General features: G+C 35.6%; 1 protein-coding gene across 1 annotated transcript; it reads right to left on the bottom strand.

The window, feature by feature from the left end:
- Nucleotides 1–79: 79 nt before the first annotated feature.
- LOC126971313 (glutamate--cysteine ligase catalytic subunit) lies at nucleotides 80–23,937 on the bottom strand. Its single transcript, XM_050817533.1, has 11 exons — nucleotides 23,653–23,937; nucleotides 23,406–23,517; nucleotides 18,806–18,989; nucleotides 15,150–15,322; nucleotides 14,104–14,303; nucleotides 12,768–12,964; nucleotides 11,750–11,921; nucleotides 10,157–10,354; nucleotides 7,906–8,040; nucleotides 6,308–6,489; nucleotides 80–3,676 (listed from the first exon to the last, which is right to left on the bottom strand). Exons 1-11 carry the CDS (start codon nucleotides 23,902–23,904, stop codon nucleotides 3,505–3,507), a joined length of 1,977 nt encoding a protein of 658 aa, XP_050673490.1. The 5' UTR covers nucleotides 23,905–23,937; the 3' UTR covers nucleotides 80–3,504.
- Nucleotides 23,938–24,510: the final 573 nt, after the last annotated feature.

Genomic DNA, 24,510 nt, shown 5'->3' with positions numbered 1-24,510 from the left:
TATTATTATCGTATTCAATAAAACGTTCTTTGTAATAATAAACATCTTTATATATAAGGAGAATAAAAAAATATACACAACCATTTAAAAATTTAATTTACATGTGACCAAATCATAGTAGTCTCAACATTACATTACTAACAATACAATTCAACTACATAATTATTTTAAGAAACGATAACATTAATATTAACACGTATTCCACAAGAAGGCACTGGTCAGAGTCTGTGGCTACTGCGTTGTTTGTCGGAGTCTTAAGGTCATACCCCATTAGAGCGTCCCCGCACCCGATTTGAACTGAATCTTTGTACGGCGTAAATTTTTCGACGGGATGACTACGGATGACAACAATAAACGGCCACTCCACTCGGGAAATTATAATTTACTAGTAGCGACTTTAAATAACACTTGTTAGCGAGAGTTTTACTCGGCCACCGCGTGTTGTTGACCTATGTTGGAGGTTGAGGAGAATCTTTTATACGTACGTTCGTACGAGGGTTAGACTTACAATCCCGCGCCCCCCACCTCAGTGGGCGTGGCCTCTATCGTTTTCACTCATGTCAGAGTACGTGACTGACATGGCTTTCTATCTCTTTCTCTACTGTTTGTATCCATGCCAGTCTCTTTTGAAACTTGAATATCCGTTGAGAACAGCTATTTCGTTTACCCTTTCTGTCGATTATTTTTAAATATACAACCTGTATGATTAAGGCTTGTATCGACTGAACTAAAGACTTGCCCAACCAATTGCATTTTGACAGTGCAATGTACGGCGAGTATCAAAAGAGCCGCTAAAAGATAAAAAATATTTGTGTTTAGCGACAGGAGTCTCTCATTTGACAGGAGACGACTCATTCGCGTTTCGGTATTTCGCATTTCTAACTACTGTTATTTATTATTCTGTGGATATATTGCATTTGCAACATTTTCCTCTGCAAATCATTTGCGGCTAGTAACTCTAATAACTACACGTAGATCACGATTCAAATAATTTTAATGTGAATTTTAAATAAAAAAAATACTAAAGTACCCACATAAAACAAAATGCTAGGCTAAGCCGTGCAACTATGGAACTAAAAGCGTGAAGTTCATACAACCCAATATAATATTTGTAAAATCAATATCTATAATTAAAAGCTATGTTAAAACGACATTGCTCAAGGTATTTAACATTTCTATACTAGTAAAAATGAGTACAAAGACCACGTTTAACAGCAAATTTTCTGCATAATACGTGTAAATGAAATAAATTCGAAAGAAAATAAGGTTTTATTGCACTAGCAAATAATACGTAAACCTGTTTCAAACATACAATTTTCTTGATAAAATTAATAATAAAATATTCTAGTGTACAGACCAACAAAGTGTGCAAGAGAGAAGAATATCTCTAAGACACAGCAAGGTAGAAAAGGAAAGCGAATCTATTGTTCCTGTTACCAATGTGGAATTAGCTCCTTAGTATATTTTATATCAAAGAAGCTAATACATAAATTGACAAGTCAAAATTGGTTACGTATTATCGGACTGTCAGATCGTCTATACGCTTAGTATGTTCTAACATTGTAATTATTATCACGTACTCACGACATATATTTTATTGATTAGATGCCGATATTTTGATCCAATTGCATGAATAAAAAAATAACGATCCTAAAAAATTTGCAACAGCCGAACACTTGTTTAAAGCCGGTATCAACCACTCGATCGAGCTGCGCAACCCACGAGTGAATTCTGCTGAACGCCAATAAATCCCACGGCTTGTTAGAGAAGCTATAGAAATTAAAAAGCATCCTAACAATTTTAATAGGGAGGATGGTTTTAGGCTAGCGCAAACATGGAATCCCGTGGTCTCTCTCTGCAGTACAAATGCAACAAAAATATCCGAAAGTATGGATGTCGTCAGTAGAGTGTGTCGAAATTAGGGAATCAAAGACCAAAATGAACTAGGCGCCATGTGGACAGATTGATGTACTATTAATGACAATGTGTCAAGTGTTTCTCACCGCCTCCGGAGTCCCGCCGTTAGAGGTGGTCGTTAAATCAATAATCTGTTTTTATTAACAGTTTTATATCCGTTAACGAATTAACTGTTATTCTTCAACGACAAAACCTGTTGAACATAATAAGCTAATAAATTCAATCAACGTCTTCGTCCGTAACTCGCAATAAATGAAGAAATTGAATGCCTCACTAAAACAGTTTAATTCAAAACAGTTGACGAATTTGCGAACTAAAACGTTGACTTGGCATTATATTGACGAAATATAAACCTAATAAAAAACCTAAATTATTTATAAATACATTAACCGGTTTTTCAAAACCCGTTGACGATTTAACAGTTTTTTCAACCTGTTGACCATTGACAAAAAACAGTTAAATTAAATTAATTTACACACACACCCTACCCGCCGTGACCACGATTCATGCAATTGGATCGAAATATCGGCATCACATCAATAGAATATATACCGTGAGTACCCGTCATAATAATTACAATGTAAAAGTTCCGCGATGATAAAAGTTTTAAAACATATAGTATGTTCTAAGTCTGTGGTTTAATACGTATTTTAAGCACACTGTGTATTTAAGTATTTAATTTGTGAATTTCGGGGGCAGTTACACTGTTCTGGTTCCTGTAAGAGCCGGACCGCATTACAGCGGCGCTGCACAGTGCGGCACAAATCTTTGAAATATTATTTCAATCATTTTGTCGCGGCTTGTCTCCGAGAGAATAATTTGACGTGCAGCGACGCCCAGTGCGACACAGGAAGCGGTGCGTCGCTTCAGTATGCGTACTGTTAATTGTTAAGTCAAAAAAAAAGAATTTTGTCTTCGACATCACAAAAAAAGTGTGAAATTGTGCCGAGTCATTTATAAGGCGAGGAAACAAAATATAGTGATATTCGCCTTCTTGATAGCGTGAGCTAGGTATCTCAGCAATCCATTTGTTTTTTTTCTCTACCATAATTCGTTCTTCTTCTGCATATAAAGAAAGAATGACCAAATAATCGTCACTAACGAACTGGTATAGAAATGACGCGAGCTGCCGCTTACTGCACTTGTAATGGGATAGGTACCGTCGAGTGACGTTTTTTGTTTTTGTTTTTTTTTTTTTAATAAGGGACGAGACGAACAGGATGTTCAACTGATGGTAATTGATACGCCCTGCCCTGCCCATCAGGATTCTTGAAAAACCCAAGATTTCTGAGCGGCATTACAATTGCGCTCGTCACCGTGATACATACGATGTTAAGTCGCATTTGCCCAGTAATTTCACTAGCTACGGCGCCCTTCAGACCGAAACGCAATAATGTTTACACATTACTGCTTCACGGCAGAAATAAGCGTCGTTGTGGTACCCATTATCTAGCCGGCATCCTGTGCAAAAAGCCTCCCACGTGAAGCGACGCACCGCGCAGCGCCGCGCAGCGCCGCTCAAATGCAGTCCGACCTTTACAGTGTAACTTCTATCTAATACGTATACTAAGTATGAGCATGCACAGGTTAGGGGCAGTCCCGATTCATCATCTTAGTAAATGCCTTTGGAATGTCTTCATTAGTTTTTGAGATGTTGCTGCTGCCGAGCAGCGTTGGTGCCGGAATGTTGCCCGTCTGGATCCCGTGGGCGGTTTTCAACAGATCGTAGTTTATTTTCTCCGTCACGACGGAATCTTTTCTGAAACATTTACAATAAGCATAAAACAATTTGAATAATTCATTATGAAAATGTATTGAATTGGGCGTTACGTTTAACGTCACGTTTCAGAATTCGGCGAGTCAAAATCACCTGAAGAGGCATGTGTCGAATTGGTGAAAGAGAAAAAAGCTTATCGGAATTCTATTCTATTCGACGACCGATATAGCCGAATGGTAAGTGACCCTGACTACTAAGCTAGAGGTCCCGGGTTCGAATCCCGGTAGGTGCAATCATTTATATGATGAATATAGATGTTTGATTCCGAGTCATGGATGTTTATATGTTTTTATGTATGTTTAAGTAATTATATAGTATTAAATATATCGTACCCATAGTACAGGCTATGCCTAGTTTAGGGCAAGATAATTTGTGTAAGAATGTGTCAATATTATTATTATTATTAATTAACATTCCATGAAAACTTCTTATATTTGGATAATTCATTATGGTTAGTAGGAACAATTAATCACTATTGACAAATATTAAGAGCGGTATTTGCACGTTTTGTTTCTGTTCAGGAAATTTACAACCGCCGATTAAATTATATATCTTATCTACTGAAACGTCCGGGCAACTAGAGCGGCTTTTTTCTTTAGACAGTCAAACGTCCAGGCAACCAGAGTGGCCCAGTCGACTTGCGTATTTAATTTGTGTTATAATCTGTAGTATGAGTGAATTAGCTTGTCAAATACGATTTTTAAGACTCTATGGTAAGTAATTGTAATAGGCTTATCTTTAAATATCAAGTATCCGAGCAAAAATTAAAAGAAATAATTAATTGAAAATCGCTTTGCGGGGGGAATTGTCATTTGTTTATTTTTGTAGTGTCAAGTGTTTTGTTGTTTTGTTTATCATGTAAGTGTAATATTTTAATTACGTATTATATTTGTTTTATATATGAAAGTAATCCTCATGATATCTAGTTTCCGATTTTATCTACAAATTACATATAAAATTCTTCTTACGACATTAAATCGACAAGTTTTAACAGTATGATCGATACTACTTTATCGATTTGGTTTAAATATCAAATTTTCATTGTTATCCAATTAATTAACAGTAAATCATTGCTTGTAATAGGGACAAAATATCATTAATATAATGTTTATAATATTCAACAATCTGGATGTATTGAGACAACCAAGTATTTCACGTTTTACTTGTGCATTCCGCAGATAAATTGTAGGTATATACTAAGAATGGGTGCTTTATTTTAGTTTAATGCAACAATCCCGTAAGTCGAAGTAATGACATATTAATATCAAAAAATAGGTAATATAGTCTATTTCAATAATAATCAAGTTTTATTAATGTGTGCGCTAATATTTTACATAAAAACTTAATATAATGAAAATGTTATCACATTTCTACCTATAATCTCGAGCTTTAACCTTTTATTTATATATAACTTGGGTTCAAAAACATAATTTATGATTTTACACGTAGATTTTCTATACTTTTAACTACGTGAATGTATTTTTTATATAGCCATAAGTGGAGTCGTTATGTAATTATATCGCTTTTAATAATGATGAATCTCGCGCTCGCCGTCAGATAATCTTAATCGCGTCATCGGACGTTTCGCTACCTGCCAGCTGTCATTAATCGGACGTTGCAATAGATAAGGCACAAAAAGCGCCGGTGGTGCAATTGATTGTACCGTCGACTCTCACCACGGAGCCTCCAGTTTGATCCTCGCCCGCCCACCATTTTCATATTTGCGGTTTTCGAATTCACATGTATGTATGTTTCTTCGACACTTTATAAGGTCGCTAACGCTCTTGTGATTCCTCTAGTGTTACAAAGAGTATGGGCGGCGGTGATCACATACCATCATTAGACCAGAACGCTCGATTTTTAATTAAATTAAAAAAAAACAAATGACGCTCGAGGAAAAAACATATCACCTACAGTGTAATTTGTGCAAAAATTTTGAATAATTAGGTCAAATAGAAAACTTTTTAAAAGAATAAAAAGAGGTATTACATTTTGCATAAGTTAGGAATTGGCATAAGTTTGAAATAGTAATTACATTAAGGCGACTAAGTATAATCCGGTTAAGTTTGAAAGCGAACAGTTGCTTAAAACGCAGTGGATTTCGGCAATCTCCGTTTTTTACAAGACTATACCCATCATCTGTTAAACTATCAATGACTGCATGTTTCATACAATCGAGTGAAACGCTTTTTTCTTAGAGAGTTTCGCTATCACCTAAGATACATTTCCCGCTGATTTAAGCGGCATCTCGAAAACTTGTGATATTTGTTTGTTTAAGTTTATTACCTCGTCATGAGAAAACTATTATACGCGACGTTGTCGAGGTCAAAACGCTCAACACTCGTGGGGTCATGAATTGCGATGAGCGCTCACGGCTGATATCGCAACCACTATCATTTTTAGACCTTTCTAGATAAAATACTAGAATAAAATGGAGAATAATAAAATTATCATATTATTGAAGTACAGTTAACCAACAGTACTTTTGCATCTTAATAAAAACAGTCAAAGTATATGTTTCTAATTTGAGCAATTGTTTGTTGTTGAATGGCTGGAACAGTCAAGATTTACAATAATTATTGGATCCGCTGCAATCAAGTAATAATGACTCACTGGTATTGCGGGTGTTTGGTGACAAAGTCCCTCATCCAGGTGGCCATGGTGGATATCTCCCCGCTGGCCCGCCGCTGGATCAGCTTCAAGTACTGCTGCACCGAGCAGTGCGTGTCAGCATCGACGTCCATACCGGACAAGTAGGTCTCGATCAGCGGAATTAGGCCCGGGAACACGCCGTCCTAAGGTCCAAAAACCAAGTATAAAATCTACATATCTAAGTGGGAATTAATCCTAGTGTTTTCTTTGGTTCAATGTTAAGGAATAAAATGCGTGTATAGAAGTTAACGTAACGTTATGCGTTACGTCGCCAGTCTATCTGGCTTCCCTTTCTCTCACGCATACGACAGCCGTAGGCAGGCTCCTGCTCTCTCACTCTAACCAATTGTTACTTTTATATGATTAAATAATGACACTAATAATTTATATACACAAAATTCAAATGTAAATATTCAAGAAATGTAACTAAGAAAAACATATATTTTATAATCATTAAAAGATTTTTTTAATAAATTACCTTTCCTTACTTTATCATATTAATATACATAAAACTTAAGTAATGACATAAGCTTTTCTCAAGCTAAACTATTTCAATATTAAATAGAAAATTTATTGAAGTAGGCGTTACTTTGCGGAAATCCATAATTATCCAAATGATTTGAGTTTTCTTTAGTGTTAATTCCGCCAATATTTGTCTTTAAACAATTCGACACGTGTTTCGCCTCTACACGAGGCATCCTCAGGACGTGTTGTCTCGCCAAAATCTGGCACGAGACAATCAAATGAGCTGGAAGCCGCTCTTTTATACCCTCGGCCCATGAAATGACGCGCTGTAATTGGTTGTGACGTATTACCCCCGGAAAAGATACGTAACAATGGTGAAGGGACAAAATTAGTTTGTTCATTCAACAATGTAACTTGTATGTTAATGTAATGTAAATAACTTTGCTAAAACAAATGTTCTTGCCTTGTGTTCACGTCTGTCTCGCGCTTGACGTAGTGTTACTACTTCTAATGAGCGTAGACACTATTGTCTATACTTTGAACATTATTGCCACGAAATAAGGTGCTAATTTGAATGAATGTTGTAATTAACATTATAGCCCCACGCTGTATATTTATATTTGTTGAACTCACGTGCGCCAGCCACGAGCATGTCGGTGACGTAAACCCATAAGATATATATATTCTATTACCAAAAAGTAAACAACGTGGCTAAAGAAGTGTTCACTTCAAAAATATACTTATCTGTTATCTGTCGCAATATAATAGTTTTTAATTTATTCTTAAAGTCGCTGGCCCCCACGATTTTTGAAATGAATGGTATATAAATACTTAGTTATGTGCCATAATCTACTTGTACTTTTAAAAGTTCCCAGAAATGCGTAAAAATCATAATTTTTACATATTAGACTCAATCTGTTATAAGTTTTTAAAAATATTAAGAATCATCCAAATTCCATCACGTGACCAACTTGCCTCTTCGAATGCAAAACATAGATGTGACAATATGAATGCTGCACAATGTCCATTGCTGCTAATAATGGAGAGCTAAAATTAATAGTAATGTTAGGGCGGTAAAGTAAAGGGCATGTTACCTTTCCGTTGACGATCTCGTCCAGCGACATCTCGGCGTAGTGATCGGCGTCGAGCGAGCGCACGTCGCGGCGCCACCAGAACCGCTCCTGCGTGCACGCACCACGCTTCTGTGCCCGCTGCATGTTCTCGTCTACCTACACGTCATGCATTAGAGTTAATATAATGATAATCTAACTCTTTAACAGTAACCAACAGAAAAGTTAAGTGGAAATGGACAGGACATAAAATCACATACACGGAAAAATACGAGTTGCACTCCGGGAGTGCCGGCAGAAGTGAAAACTTGAATATTAACGTTGTGCACTTTTGAATATTTTGGAATGTTTAGGGAATTCGCACGAAATGCTTTATTTATCAGAATAGAAGTAATAGCATTTATGGTTAAATACGATATTCATTCATTGCTTTCTCCTTCACAAAAAATTAAAATTTATCTAATATATAAAATTCTCGTGTCATGGTGTTAAACTTTGAACTCCACCGAAACGGCTTGACCGATTCTCATGAAATTTTGAGTGCATATTGGGTAGGTCTGAGAATCGGACAACATCTAATCATCATCATTTTCATCCCCCTAAATGTTATGGGTGGTCCACACGATTTTTTTTTTAATTTTTATTATTATTATTTTTTTTTAATTTGTTTGATTATGAGTCAGCATTAAATACATAAAACTTCAAATTTACACCCATCTACGATCAACAGTTACTTTTGTATCGCGATTTTAATATCGGCAATACAACGTTTGCTGGGTCAGCTAGTTAAATATAAAAATTTACGATACAGAACTATTACAATTATTTTACATTAAAAAGTTTATCCCTCAGAAAAATCAACTTTCATCCATAATTTCAGAATATCAACGAGAAAAACAACGGGTGAGCACTTGCATAATAATTTTAAGAATTGCATTGTGTATGAACCTCTAAACTGCATATGAAGTCCTGGTACATGTTGCTAGGATGACACATGATTTCAACCGCTATAAAAGACATTAACCACAAAGTAGGGAAGGTATACTCGCGTCATACATAAGACAATCTCTTCTTCAACTATGATTGCCTGGTACCAAAACACTGTAGAAAATTGTCTTACGAATTTTCGATCAGGTCACGTATCATGACGTGAGTTTAACATTTTATACCCATACCAAGAAAAGTGCTCAACGCCGCTAAATAAGTTTTCACTTCAAACATGGTTAAAATCTATAATGCCTACAAGGAGATGAGTTGACGAAATAAAGGCCACAGCACATGGTCTAGATTGGCTGGTGACAGTGGAAAATGGACAGTTGGAGGAGGCCTTGGTGTAAAGACGCACACATATCGAGGCAGAAGACTAGTTTAAAGTTAAGTTTATATTTTATTGTTTTGTCTTTATACAAGGATTTATTATAATTTAACTGTAAACGTGAATGCACTGGTGTATACCTAATTAAACCTTCTAGATATACCTATTTTACAATTGCTGACCCGGCAAACGTTGTTTTGCCATTTAGATTAAGTTCCTCGCGCACCCGCTCATTGTATGAATAGTCATATGTACTGAAATGTCATTGACTGAATTATTTGTTTTAATATTATATAATTTTTTCTATAATATATAGGTATTTCTCCTTATATTATATATTTTCTACTTATATGGTTTATTTATTAATTTAAATTTGTGACCACAATTTATGACCGATGCAATCGAACCCGCAACCTCTCGGGTTCCATCCGAGCGGTCTTCCAATAAGCCAACCGTTCGAGTGACGTATCATACGTAAAGCTTGGTATGTCTTGTTCAACTCTCAGGTTGTGGTTCCTTTTTCACGCCACTCCACATCTTAACATTTCTAAAAAAAATTATGCCCTTCATACACAATTTTAAACATTTAAAAATTGTTTTGTTAAAAAGAAATATAAATGATAAGTTTTAGGAAGATATCACTACAACATCGTTGCAAAATTTCAAAACATAAAATGAAAAACTGAATTTCAAAATATCCATGCGTTTGATGCTTGCTGCACAGAGATTTTATATTAGGTTCCAATTTACTAAGCTTAAATCTCAAGTCTCCACGTTGTGTTATATCAAGTCGATTTATTTTTTTATCAGTAAATCATTTACAGCACTAATCCGAATGTGTCTTTATTGTTCAATTTGGTACCGATATCTAGCATTGCATTGAAACCCAAAGCGAAAGGGTTAAAGTACTAGCAATTTGCCCACCTGTGGGGCGTCTACAGGATCTATAAATTTGCCAACCTTGCTGATGGGCATCACGAAGGTGAGCCGGTAGGAGAGTATGACCCTGGTGAGGAGCACCACGAAGCAGACGTAGGCCGCGTTCTCGAAGTCCGTGAGCTGAGCCTCGCACGGCCGGAACTCCACCCGCCACCCGATCGGCGAGTTGGGGGGAGGCGGCTTAAAGCGCATCGTCTGCCAGTTAGTTGACTGTATGTTCTGAAATTATTACATTGACTTACAATAAACAACTAGACTCACGATCGCCTATTAAAAGGTCTTCAAAAAATGTCCGTGCGGCGTTGCATATACGTGGTCATAAACTTATATATAGATAACATCGTGGCAGGAATGTTCAAAGTCTATTGTATACCCTCATTCAATAGACGCGAACACGAGGCATGAACATTTTGTTTTTAACCGACTTCAAAAAGGAGGAGGTTCTCAATTCGATCGGAATTTTTTTATGTATGTACACCGATAACGCTGAGATTTATGATTCCATTTACACGATAGTTTGATGTGGAATATTTGCCATTTTGTCCCATAAAAATTTGACATAGTACTTTAAATTTCATGAATATTTTTGTTTATGTGCATGATATAGTTATAGTTTGTGTGCGACCTTTTTTTAGGAATTTTCGTGTAGGTTGATTATATATTTTTATTAAGTATTAACCCGTGTCCCGATAAGTGGGTCGTAGGTTAGCTGTCAATCAAAGCTAACAAACGTTCGTCACGATATTTCAGTGTCTCACAAGACGTGAAATATAGTTTCGAACAGCATTTTTTGGAGTCGATTCCTTTTTTCCCTTCCCGTTTCTTCGGATCTATATTGTTTTAGGAACCTTTCCTAGGCCTACCCATACTTTAAAAAAACTATTGACTGTGACAATAAAAACCAACCAAATCTATAGTTTACCTGATATAATCTAGAAAAATCTGTCTACTGTTTTGATAGGTTTGAAGTCGGTGCCAATCCAAATGTAAATACAGGTAAGTACCTAAACTACGTACGTGTGACTTTGAGCGGGACAGCTTCGTCTAGAACATAGTTTCTCAACCTATTTTTGCTCACCGCCCACTTTGAGAATGTTTTTTTCTAGAGTATTTTCGTGTATTTTTTTGCCTTTTTGGACTATATTTTTTAATCTACCCACGTCTCATCTGCGTCATCTCAATGCCCCCTAATTTTCTCTGGGTCTTCTACTCGAAATTCTCAAACGCCCACAAGGGGGCGTTATCGCCCACGTTGAGAACCTAGGGTCTAGAACAAAACAATCCAAACGGGCAGGCACCAACTTGAATCCCATGAATAGGTAGTATTTTATTAATATTAAAAATATAAGGTTTGCACAAGAGGTGTATTTAATAAAATCTTTATTTAGTTATTTTTTACTTTTCAGTTTGAAGTCGTTTTTTTCGAAACTTAGTTTATTTTTATAGCACTAGAAATTTGATATTGTTTAAACTATTACGCCACCAACAATTTTTCCTGTTTACGACAATGGGCTTACCCTTATTATGAAATCTGGGTGTATAACTACTGTATAATCAACGCGGGGTCCAAGGTGTGAGTCTATTAAAAAAATACCTAGTAGCGTCTATGCCAACCTCAAAGTGATCAGTGTCGTTGCTGTCGTCCTGGTTGACCTTCTCTGAGAACAGCGAGACGGAGTCCCTGATGAAGAGGTGGGCCACGTGCAGCGCCAGCGGGTGGTCGATGCCGCCCTCCCGCAGCCGCCGATAGATGGCGGGGTCGTGCACTATCGGGATGTCGTTATACCTGCCACAACACAATATTGGAAAAATTACTAAAGAATTTAATACATAAGGTACGTCAGTATCGTTGACTTTAATTGATATTTTTTTTTATAACAAGAAGGGATGAGAAGAGCAGAACGTTCAGTTGATGGTAATTTATACGCCCTGTCCCATTACATTGTAGTACCGCTCAGAAATCTTGAAAATCCTAAAAATTCTGATCGGCACCACAATTGCCCTCGTCTCCTTGAGACATAAGATGTTAAGTCTCGTTTGCCCAGTAATTTTACCAGCTACAGCGCCCTTAAGACCGAAACACAGTAATGCTTATACACATTACTGCTTCACGACAGAAAAAGGTGCCGTTGAGGTACCTATCTATAATCTAGCCGGCATCCTGTGCAAAGGGCTCCTTTGGTATAGGGGAGGCTTATGGCCGAGAGTCACTTGAAGTTAAGTGATCACCGCCGCCCACGCTCTTGCAATTCCAGAGAAATCACAGAAGCGTTACCGGCCCCATCATAGTCACAGTCATATCTCCCTGAAAACATCACATAAAAAAGGTAGTAAAATAATGATTGCCTAAGAGAGATTTCTTATGAAACTGACATAAAAAATCATTTTGAAATCCGACTCTACCAGTCGGAAGAAGATTCACGAGTTTCAACAAAAACCTCTCCAGTTTTATATATTGATTTTTAATGGATTTTTCGTATTTTAAAATGAGGCCAGTTTTCTTAGGTCCAAATTTCTCATGTCATAAATTCAAACGGTCGACGCCGTATGTAAAACGCGATTTGCCTGCGACAGAAACATAACCGATCGACCAACAGGCTCATCAAAACATACACAAATATAAATCACTCACTTCTCATGTTCCGGCGACAAGTACGAATCAATGGAGTCGTATCTCGACTTCTGAATGCGAAACTTGTCATGTGTGAGCGGCTCCACGCCCCGCTCTTGCCTTGTGCGGTCGTCGACGGATGCGGATATTACGTTCCACCGGCAGTCCACGTCGGTCAGGTACCCGCGGTAGATCGGCGATGCGGCTGACAGCGCCAGCTGGATATACGAAACTTGATTATAATTCACACTTATTTCTGCCACAATTTATCCGTATTCTAAGTTAAATATTTTTATTCAAAATACGATTCAAAATTACTTATTGAACGTTAAAAACTACCACCCATTAAAAATAGACTGCCTCAGACCCGAGAAGAACGGGCGCAAGAAAATCAGCGGGCTTTTTTTTATAAAAATATGGTTTAGATGTAATATCGTACAATAATTAAAGAGACTGAGGGTGCTCGCTTCATTCCCAGTCTGTGGTATCATTAAGAAAATCGTTTTGCTATAATAACCTATCCCACACATTTGTTATGTACATTTTCTGTAATCGTAGTGTAGAAGCATATACATCGCCCAATAAAAGACTTTCTAACTCGACTTAACCGAGTAGAAGGCATAACAAGTTTATGTTTGTTCTTTAATATAATATAGTTTATTTTTATTTGCAGATACCAAAATTAATGGACGATGCGTATCCGCGCCATGGAGACACGTTCTCCATCGCTCTTAACAAAGCCAACCACCCGGTATTAGACAGTTCATTTTGGTATGATTGTTCTAAATCGCGCATCGTATGGTAATGTTGGTACAAATAAAAAATTGTATTTATAATCGCACTAGTGAAAAAACACATATAAAATCTTGTATTTATAATCAGGAGGAGAAAGTAAGCAAATAAAAATGTGTGTTTATAATCCCACTAGTGAAATAAGACAAATAAAAATGCGTATTTATAATTCCACTAGTGAAAGAGGACAAATAAAAATGCGTATTTATAATCCCACTAGTGAAATAAGACAAATAAAAATGCGTATTTATAATCCCAATAGTGAAAAGACACAAATAAAAATGCGTATTTATAATCCAAATAGTGAATAAAGGCAAAATAGTTCGAAATAGGCGAACTATATCGTCTCGCGAAGAACAAAATGTTCAATTTACAAAGCTGGCTGCCAACCTTGGCTAGTCGAAGAGGCACGCGAAGTAGAAGTGGATTAAGACAAATGAAAAGTTGTATTTATAATCCGAGTAGTGTACGAAGACTCAAAGTATAGGTGTTGGTGTGACACCAAACAAAGGATGATATTCCTCCTATCCTGTCTCTTTTAACCATCATTAAATATCAAACTCACCATTATAGGACACAGTGGCGCCAACTGGTCGTACAGTGTGCGAGCTTCAATGATGCAGCACGCTTGGAACGTGAGTTGAAGACAACAACAGCCCATCCCGAAGCCCATGGCATCCATGTACACGCAGTCGGGACGGGCCACGCCTTTCTCCAACTCATGGTAATTGTCTACCGGTATCTTTGTATTCGTATCTCGATATACTAAAACAGAATACACATATATCCCATATTGTAAATATATTATGGAGTCAGACAAAATTTTTTGGAACTGGCCACTTGTAAGTAATATAATAAAATTAGTTACAATTCTTTAATATTTACATTAGAATGTACATTATTAAAATCATCATTTAATCCTATAAAGGTAACAATTGGTTAGAGTGAGAAGGGAGGAGCCTGCCTACCGCTGCCATATACGTGAGAGAAAGGGAAGCGAGACAGATTGGCACCGCAACGCGTTACGTTACGAAGCGGATTACCCTCCCATAAGAAGAAATCGTTTCAAAAATATTTGAAAAATTCGAAAATGCATTTGTTTTTCAAAAAATCTCTAACTTTCTCCACAACACCTGATTCACATTTCTTAATACTGTCTTTGGCAGGCAGGCATTTATTTTCTCAAAATTGATTCCGTTAGAATTCTTTTTGATGTCATTTCTAATAACTACTATATACTACTACCGCTTCGGAAACAAATGGCGCTCTGAGAGAGAAGAAGCGGCGCAAGAAACTCTCCCAGCATTCTTTTTTTTGCGCTCTTTTCAATAAAAATATACAATATTGTACAGTCATCTCTATCGCTATAAAGAAATTATAATCTAGTCCCAGGCTGTCCGATCATTTCGATATTCAGCAGTGGAGTAATAGGATTTACGGCAGAGCAATTTTTTTTTAAAACATTTAAATTTATTTATAGATAATGCCTGAACAGTGGCTGGGACTTTATTATAGAAGTGTATACATTTACCCTTAAAGCTATTATGTATCTTATGAAGCTTACTAGAATTAGAATTGTTAAAAAACGTCGAGATATTAGACTATATTTACTTGGTAAATTAATTGCAACTTTCTCTCCTCTTCTGTTCCTTATGTTAGATGTGAGTGTTTTAAATCTAGGATGTCCAGGGTAGATGCCGTCATCCGGAAAGAAGTGTGACATTGTGACGCCCTTCCCGGGCGTTGCTACGTAGGGCGGAGTTGTAAAGCCTGGACAACCTAACCTGAAAATATGACATTTGTGAAAAAATACATATAAATATCTTAATACTAGCTGACCCGACAGACGTTGTTCTGTAGACAATAAAAAATACTGTTTTATATACTGAATTCGCCACTAATATTTCAAAACATCAAGAATTATTTCGTAAAAAATGCTCCCTGTTGTTATAATGAAATCGTTTCACAGAGGAACTGTCGAACCGTGCGTATATTCTCTCATAGAAAATATGTCCATACAAAACAGATATTGGAAATAAAGATAATTATGGATCCCAAATCGAAATAAAAAGTATCCTATCTCTCAAGTTGGACCAAACTGCACTCCATGAAGTAATCCCCATTAAAATCCGTTCATTAGTTTAGGAGTCCATCGCGGACAAACAACGTGTCACGTAATTTATATATATTAAGATATATAAATTTAGTGTCCTGATGTTTACCTGATGCATTGTTTCCTCAAAACAAAATAATATATAATGTGACGTCAGTGGTGTGACGTCACACCCAGGAGCGTGCATTGGTTTTCTAGGAAGGTAGGCACTGTGGATCTAACTAGTCGTAGTTGAGCTTTAGACTATCCAAAGATTGTTTATCGTAGGTATTTAGTATCTAGTGTAAGGAAAAATTTTATGAGTGGGTGTTAAATAGAAGTTTGGTTTTAAAACGGAACCAAATTAAATTAACTTTATCTACACCCATGCTTTAAATCCTTTATTAAAGATTCTGATACAGTTAGCTTATTGCCAACATTAAAACACCCAATGTTCTAATAACCATTACATCATCCAAACGAGTGTTGTAATGTTGTACTGAATTTCATAACACTCCTATGTTTTTTTTCGATCCCCTCATGCGCAAAGAATTTCAACAGACAGCCACATTCTTATTGCTCGATGCGTGGTATCTGTATGAATTTCAAAAACGAACATTTTCGTTTGCGCGCGTTCCACACAACCAGAAGTCGCGCGCCGTAAAAAAAAAGTAGGTTTTTCGAATCCGCGCTTTTTTTATTGTTTTGTTTACAAAAAATGAGCGATTCATTTTAAACTCTGCAAAAGAACATTATATTCGAGTGAATTTTAATTATTGCACCATTCAAAATGTAAATTACCATTAAAATAAATAATTATTTCATTAATACTTAGTTTATTTGTATGTAAGTAATGAATGATATTAGTTTACTACTAGGACTGGTGTTTCAATGTTAGCAGTAAGCTAACTGTTTCAGAATCTTTTAGAGGATTCATATTTTGGGTGTAGATAAAGTCTTGTATGCAACTGTTGATAATTAGGTATTAAAACACTCATGTGATACTATTATCACACGAGGCGAAGCCGAGTCCACATTCGTGTTATAATACCCCTTATTACACAACAGTTGCATAAATAACTATTAACACTAGTACTATATTTATTAAGGTTCATAACGAGGTATGCACTGCCTAATTGCCTATATGATATGCACTTGCCTGGTCACACCATAGTTATTAATTTATTTATTTATTGCTCCAATAGGGTGAACACCAATACAATTATGCCATAATAGCTCTATACAAATTCTTGTTTTCCGAGATAGCGAAAGGCCCTTTGATCCAAAGTTTAAGTGCCTGTAACTTTGTACTTCTATGCTGATTTTAATTTTATTTTCGAAGTACCTACATCATTATCTCCAATCTTAGTGTATAGTAAAATAATAAAAAAATGTTTAAAAATCAATTCTTCAAAATACAATTTATACACATTTTACTCTTATAACGAATTCAGTGAAAAAACCTATGGAGCGAAAGAGACAGTGTAAAGAGAGTATTTCTGTGGCGTCGCGTGTGAAAGAAAGACATTTCGATTGTATATTTTTTTATTTGTCTGTATGTTTGTGTTTAAATTTGCAGACCGTCCGTATTGCATAATATTATTATTAGTTTATAATGAAATATAATATAACAATTGATTAGTTATTATATAAAACGAAAACTACAGCCGAATACCAAGGAGGTTGATTTTACAACCCTATTCTTTTTTTAATTGTAAGTTAAAAAATAACGAATACGTCTCTTATACGCTGCAAGTCCTAAGTCATCTTTTAAAATACGCGGCATAGTTCTAGGTACTATCTTCATCTCCCGAGATAAAATCTTTTATTTCGGACAGGATTTCTTCGAATTCTTACCCTTACTGCTTTGACCACCATTTTCGTACGAACACTACATGGACGGCCAGATCTTTCTGTCACAAACAGAGGTCTCATTGTACCTATTAATAGCCCGGTACACAAACATTTTACTAATACCAAGCGTATGGAGAGTTTCAAAATTGCATTTGGCTCCATACTTACTTTGTGTAATGCAATCACAGCGATGCGGTTCTGTTTATCACACCACTCCATTTTAATATCGGATAATATTGTACAATGTATTGGCGCCAAATTGAGAAAACTCAATGAACAATCATATAAAATGACAGATTCCAAATTTAAATGTAATGTTTTGTTTCTTTTTTATTTTAACAGTATTTATAGCGAGACAACAAACATTTAAAATTAATAAATTCGTCTTTGTACCAATTATCTTTACAAAGGAACCTTGAACTTTTAAAACTAATCAGCTGTGTACATGAACTAGTAATTATATAGCTTAGTTAATTACTTGTTACTAACTCTTATACGCGTTACTAATTCAATTCATTTCTATTAGAAATATTTGTATTAAAAATAAACTGGACATGCCATTTAATTAGTTAGTTAGACTTACTTACAATTTTACAATAAAATAACAGAAAGTATACTAGGTATTTGGAGGATAATGATGCATGGTTATTGTCTGGTTCTGGCGCAGGCCATTTAAATTGTATAATATTATATTTAATAGGCTAAGTTGTGATATGATTTAAAACAGGGGTTCAGGGGGGATTTCAAGAAAAAAATCCGGTATAATAAACTAAAATCGGTAATTACGTACCATCTTATGAAAAGTATGCTCAGGACATGCAGTGTCACGCTTCAACATTCAAAGTCACTCTTTAGATAAGCTTAGAACTTTAGAACGCGTATGTTGTGTATTTGGAGTTTTTCAAGAATTCTGAGCGGCACTGCATTGTAATAGGCAGGGCGTATCAATTACCATCAGCTGAACGTTCTGTTCGTCTTGTCCCTTATTTTCATTAAAAAAAAAGTGGAAGAAAGTTCCTTGAAAAAAGACATCGAGATGGCAGGGGTGATAACTCAAATTATTGAGACGTGAAGTGTGAAGGTGGAATTCGGCTGCAGAAATTAGGTCAAACAGGACTTCGGAACACTCCCCGTGGTAGTAGGTAGTAGTAGACATACATATACACACAGAACAATTATCTATAGCAGACTTTATACAATATTGAACAATGGATCATTTCTTCTCGCTCAGGTAAGTTTATTACGCCATAAAGTGTTCATAAAGAAAAATAAATGATGCGTAAATAGCGCCGTGTAAATAGAACATTGTCTTAATAAATACCTTGGAAAATTAGTAATGCTCATAATAACTTCTCCGTCTTTCAACAAAGTACTTGCTTCAGCTCTCCGAAATTTCATATTTGCCTCAACTATATTAAAATGAGCCAATAAACCTCCATACGGTTTCCCGGGTGTGCCTTCTATCATGTAAGCTCCATATTCTGGTCTCCAAAGAGATTTCACATCTAAAAGAAACAAATAATTTCATTATTTTTCAAAGTAGATACGATTTGTAAACTGCGTTAAGTAACCCATTTTATAATTAATGTTTGTTGAATGCAAAATTGTAATTCACCTCAGCATACCGCTGATCGTGAGATGATCTGTGAAAAATATACAATCAAGGGATTGCCATACCAAAAAAAACCAGTACGCCTAATAAACATATTTTATAAATTTATTTATATTTTAGATAATTTAGAATAGTCTAGAATAGTAGTCTAGAATCTAGATCCTCTTGCTGACACACCATGGAAATAGGCCAGGTTTATCACTTTAGTTGGCATGACAAGCTACGTCACTCGCGCTTTATATGTCACTCGTGTTAATGGTGTGTGATTTGCTCAAAATAGAGGTAAACTGTCAACCTCATTTTTTTCGACGTTTTCACAGCTGTAACAGTCTGTTATATTAACTTATGGAAACAAGACGTCTTCCTAAGGCCCGGTATTGAGCCCAACTAGTGAGATCTCTAGTGTTTCCTATACTACAATATGGTGCCGAAACAAGGACGGTCAAAGAACGATAGAGACAAAGGATTGACGCACTAGAAATGCGGTGTTGGAGACGAATGCTACGAGTATCTTGGACAAAACGCCGCACAAAAGTCTCGATACTTGAAGTGAAAGAAACGCTTTCATCTATAGTCAGAGCGTGTATACTCAGATACTTCGGACATGTCACGCGACGTGGAGTAAGTTGTTCAGGTAAGGGTCAACATTTGTCTATAGAATTTTGTGCCGGGTCGAGCGATCAAGCAGTGCGGCGGAGCGGAAATGCGTGAAAGGCGAGTGGCCGGGTGGCCCGCACTCGCGCATTGATCCGAGAACGTTGTTATAAGCACTGCTCACATCTTCTCTCCGCTTTACTGGAAATAACCTGACAGCTTCGCGGCTTATCTCCTCTTCTCTTCGTCTTCGCTTTGGTGGATACCAGGCCTATGGGATAAAACTCACGAGACGAGCAAAACGTTCAACCGTATGTAACGCCAATTGGTAATGGCAGTTGTAATGACAATGCACTGCCGAACAGGATTTAAAAAACCCAAATAAGCATACCACTGCTGGCACAAAACCGACACGGGCGCCACTGTGGATAGCCTGGATCATGTGCAAAGAAGCCAATGGCAAAAACTTTCATAAGAAAACTAGGTCTTGTATTTCAATCAATTTACTATCGAAAATATTCTATTAGTTCTCATTTATTTCAGGGATAAACCTTTTTAACACAATAAGAATGCTAGTTCGAAAGATTATATGTAAATTCTGACTTCTTATAAACCAAAATGAGGGAAAAAACTAAATTATTTATTTAGGTAATTATCTTGAGATCATTTAGGAAACATCCTGCCCAGGTTATTAACACTCATGAGACAGAAGGCACAAGAATAATGACAAAGAAGGACAAACGAACGTACGCGTCACCTGGTGTTAAGTGGTCACCGCCGCCCACATTCTCTTGCAACAACAGAGGAATCACATCGCGGTCAAATGGATTGAGCTGATACTGGGGTGCATCAGACCAGAGGTGACAGCAATACTCCATATGTGGCCGGACCTGCGCTTTGTAGAGCCCTAGAATGTGGACGGCTTGAAGTATTGCCGTGCTCTAGATTTATGACGCCCCGCTTCGTCGAAGCCAATTTGGCTTTTCCCTCCAGATGACTACGGAAGAGGCAAACGCTGGAGATTTCGAGACCCAGTATTCCTATACTAGGCGAGGCTATATGAGAAGTGTTCTCGAGGAGCGGCGATACGACAAATGGGTTTTTTTTTTGTTGTAAACGCGCAAACTTTAATCTGGGGATTACATTGGACGAGACTCAATTTACCCTATTCCGCGACCTTCTCAAGAGAGGACTCGATAGAAGACACAAGTTTCTCCTGGCCGGTGTATACGGCATCACCAGTACTGTCGTCTACATAGCAATGTATGTTGGAGGTGTCCAACATATCATTGATATGCAGAAGAAACAGTGTGGGAGATAGCACACAGCATTGAGCACACCAGCGTTCACGGGCTTCGGATTCGGGCAATAACCGTCGACAACGATCTGTATACTGCGACGAGTGAGCAAGCTGGAGGTTCACTTGCATAATCTCTCGGGAAGCCCAAATGATGGAAGTTTTGAGAGGAGCGCCTTGTGCCATACACGATCAAGTAGACAGATATTAGTAACCTAACAAAAGATGGTTCTTTTTTCCCATTGATTGAAATTACATTTGTTTAATAAATATTATTTCTATTAAATATTGTGCAAACCCGATGGTTATTTCATCTCATGAGACGGATCCCAAGCAAAATTTAATGGTGACCTGCCTTATGGTGTCAAATCCCACTGAAACATGGATGTGTGTTAATAAGTATCTAAATGACACACTATAGCACTCATTATCCATCAACCTTAATTAATTATATGAAGCTTCATGAGCATAATTAATTGTCAGAACGGACAATAAAGTACCACTACAATAAGGTTAAGAAAACTTTAGTGATGTTTGTTATTCAACATGCAATCTGAGATTTCCTTGATGATTTCTATATAGTGGTTATGTTTTGGATATTTTGTATCAACATTTATTCTGAGCACTTCAAGTTGAGATATTTTATATAACTATTTCACACATATTTTAGCATGTGGTATATTCACCTTAAAAGGTAAAGCATTTAGTAAGACCTTTGTAACTTAGTGTAATGGTAAATGTAATATTGTTATTACCACTGGTGAATCTAAATAAAAAAATCTCTACAATAAATTGTTAGGTGAACTTGAGATCTAAGGTTCAACTTCAAATTCAACTGGAGTGAGGAAAGTAATAGGTCCTTGTTGTTGTGAATAAATATTAAGTTACTGTAGCTTACATTGTGTTGTTTGAGGTGATTCTCAGATAAAAATTTATAGTTTAGAACTATATGATATATCAAGTTAACCTTTCCATTCCACGAAATTCTGATCGCGCGGTATGCCTCAGATCGGCGCGATTTGGCGCACGCGCAGCGTTCTGTCAATGCGTATTATTTTATGTGTAGCAATTAATTACTTATAATTACGATGATTGAGTGAATGTATGCGAAAGCTATTGAAACATGCTATATGACCATGCAAAATAAACCATCTTATAGAAAAAATAAGGGTCAGAACTTAGTGAGGGAGTTGTGTCCCATATAGCACACTCGGTTTTGGTGTATCTGTATCTAGTGCCCTGCCAATTTGGGAAGGTAAATGATATGAATATAGGGTTATTTAGTATTCAAAATTAAATATTATTAATTAAAATAATATTAATTTTTTCAAGAAGCTCTTTACATATTTACAATATTAGTATAAAAGCAGAGACTAAAATCACAGATTCACCATGATCATTATATATATCTATAAGTGATTCATGTTATGACTCATATATCCTATGTATTTGCTAATGTAATGACTGTGCATATATTATATGACATAACAAGTCATTTAACAGTTTTTGTGAATTTTATATAATATTAAATTCTTAAAATTATTGGGCAAGAGTTATTTTCTTCTCCTAATAATTACAATACACTTACTTATCAATGATTTGAATATAGGGTTATTTAGTATTCAAAATTAAATATTATTAATTTTTTCAAGAAGCTCTTTACATATTTACAATATTAGTATAAAAGCAGAGACTAAAATCACAGATTCACCATGATCATTATATATATCTATAAGTGATTCATGTTATGACTCATATATCCTATGTATTTGCTAATGTAATGACTGTGCATATATTATATGACATAACAAGTCATTTAACAGTTTTTGTGAATTTTATATAATATTAAATTCTTAAAATTATTGGGCAAGAGTTATTTTCTTCTCCTAATAATTACAATACACTTACTTATCAATGATTTGTGATATGTAAGCTTTTATATTTTAACATGACATGATATTATTATAACCAATTATAGAAAGAAGATGGGATATAATTTCTTAATGTTGTGCAATTATATTTACTGGTAACAACCCAGTTATTTTGGCAAGAATGAAGGTCAAATATAGGGAAACCAACAACATAAATTTAAACTATTTTAAGATTTCCTTATTAGATGAAAAGAAATCACATTTAGATTTACACTCTAGATAAAGCATAGTTAATGTTAGTAAATAAATAAAAGACAAAATGAAGAATTAAACTATATGAACTTGTTATAAGATTTGGATAATGTGTATCATCTATTTAGATGAAGTACTTTTTAAAGTATTAAAACAAATAAATGATCAATGTAATAATTTACATATTTAATTACAAAAGATATTTTAATTATTTAAAAAGCATTTCATAAAAACATATTGATATAATGAAAAGTGATGTTTAATATAAAAAGGGAATAATGGAAATAGTATTTACTTTCAGGGTCTTCCACTTCCTTTTTCTGTAATTCTGGTAAAATTTCATCAGCCCTTAAACTTACAGTTGCACGTTGATTGTCATCATCAAATTTAACAATAATATATTCTACCTAAAATGATTTAGACATGAAAACCATAAATATCATAATTCAATTTGAAAAATATATATTTTGGACTTTTTTACTAATTATATTCTTTATTTAATTTGAGTACAATAAAATAAAAAAGGTAAATACAATACTAACTTCATCTCCCCATTTGAGAACATCCCCGGTGCGATCCCGCAGCTTTCGATAAAGATTAATAAATTGTTCAACACCGTGTTGTCTAACATGTTCTGCTAGAGCTTTAGTTTCTTCCCAAGATAGTGGACTTCCTTCTGTTAGCAAACCCATTTTAGCAAATTGATGTTTGAAAAAAACTTCCCGGAACTTATAGAAACCTTCAAACAAATTACACTTCAAATGTAATTTCTTCAAGGCGAAGGCAATGTTCATGTACTGTGAATGAAGTAGTTGAAGTTGAACTGCAATTTATAGATAGGATAGTTTTATGATTTATTAAATATTGTGTATTATTCAAGATTGTAGTTATCGATAGGCAAACACAACAATCCAGTGTCAGACGTCAGCTGTCAACATGTCAGAATAAATCAATATGACAGGTAGCACATAGATTTTGAATTGAATTTGTCAATTCAATTAGCCAAGGTCGAGATTGTGTGTAGTCCAAAGACTTGCAATATACTAGCATATAGACAAAAAATTCAAGAAAGAAGTACCAAAATATCTAAAAAACGAAGATACAGAAAGATGGAAAAGGAAAGCAAATCTATTGCAACTGTAACCGATTTTGTTTGAGAAATCCTAAGATGTGAGCCACGCTTGGAGTTAGTCTCTGTAGTCAAAGTCTAATAAATTTTATTTAAATTAGTCTTAAATAAAGCGCTTTTGAATCGTCACTATAAATATAAATAACTGAATCTACCATATGTTCGGAAAAAGTAGAGCTCGTGAGAAGAACATACAAGAGACTCAGTCACTACTATTTTGATAATTAAACTAACTAGCTGTCACATAAATTAATAAGAAATCAAAATTGGT

Source organism: Leptidea sinapis, chromosome 23, assembly GCF_905404315.1.
Source record: "Leptidea sinapis chromosome 23, ilLepSina1.1, whole genome shotgun sequence".
NCBI classification, from domain to species: domain Eukaryota; kingdom Metazoa; phylum Arthropoda; class Insecta; order Lepidoptera; family Pieridae; genus Leptidea; species Leptidea sinapis.
This window is presented reverse-complemented; position numbering and strand designations above follow the sequence as displayed.

Coding starts and splice junctions, on each gene's coding strand:
- LOC126971313 (XM_050817533.1), bottom strand. CDS start 23,904: ATGAACATTGCCTTCGCCTTGAAGAAATTACATTTGAAGTGTAATTTG. Junction 11,922..12,767: donor TTGTCGCCGGAACATGAGAA/GTGAGTGATTTA, acceptor GTGTTGTGGCAG/GTATAACGACATCCCGATAG. Junction 10,355..11,749: donor ACGACACTGATCACTTTGAG/GTTGGCATAGAC, acceptor TAATAATTTCAG/AACATACAGTCAACTAACTG.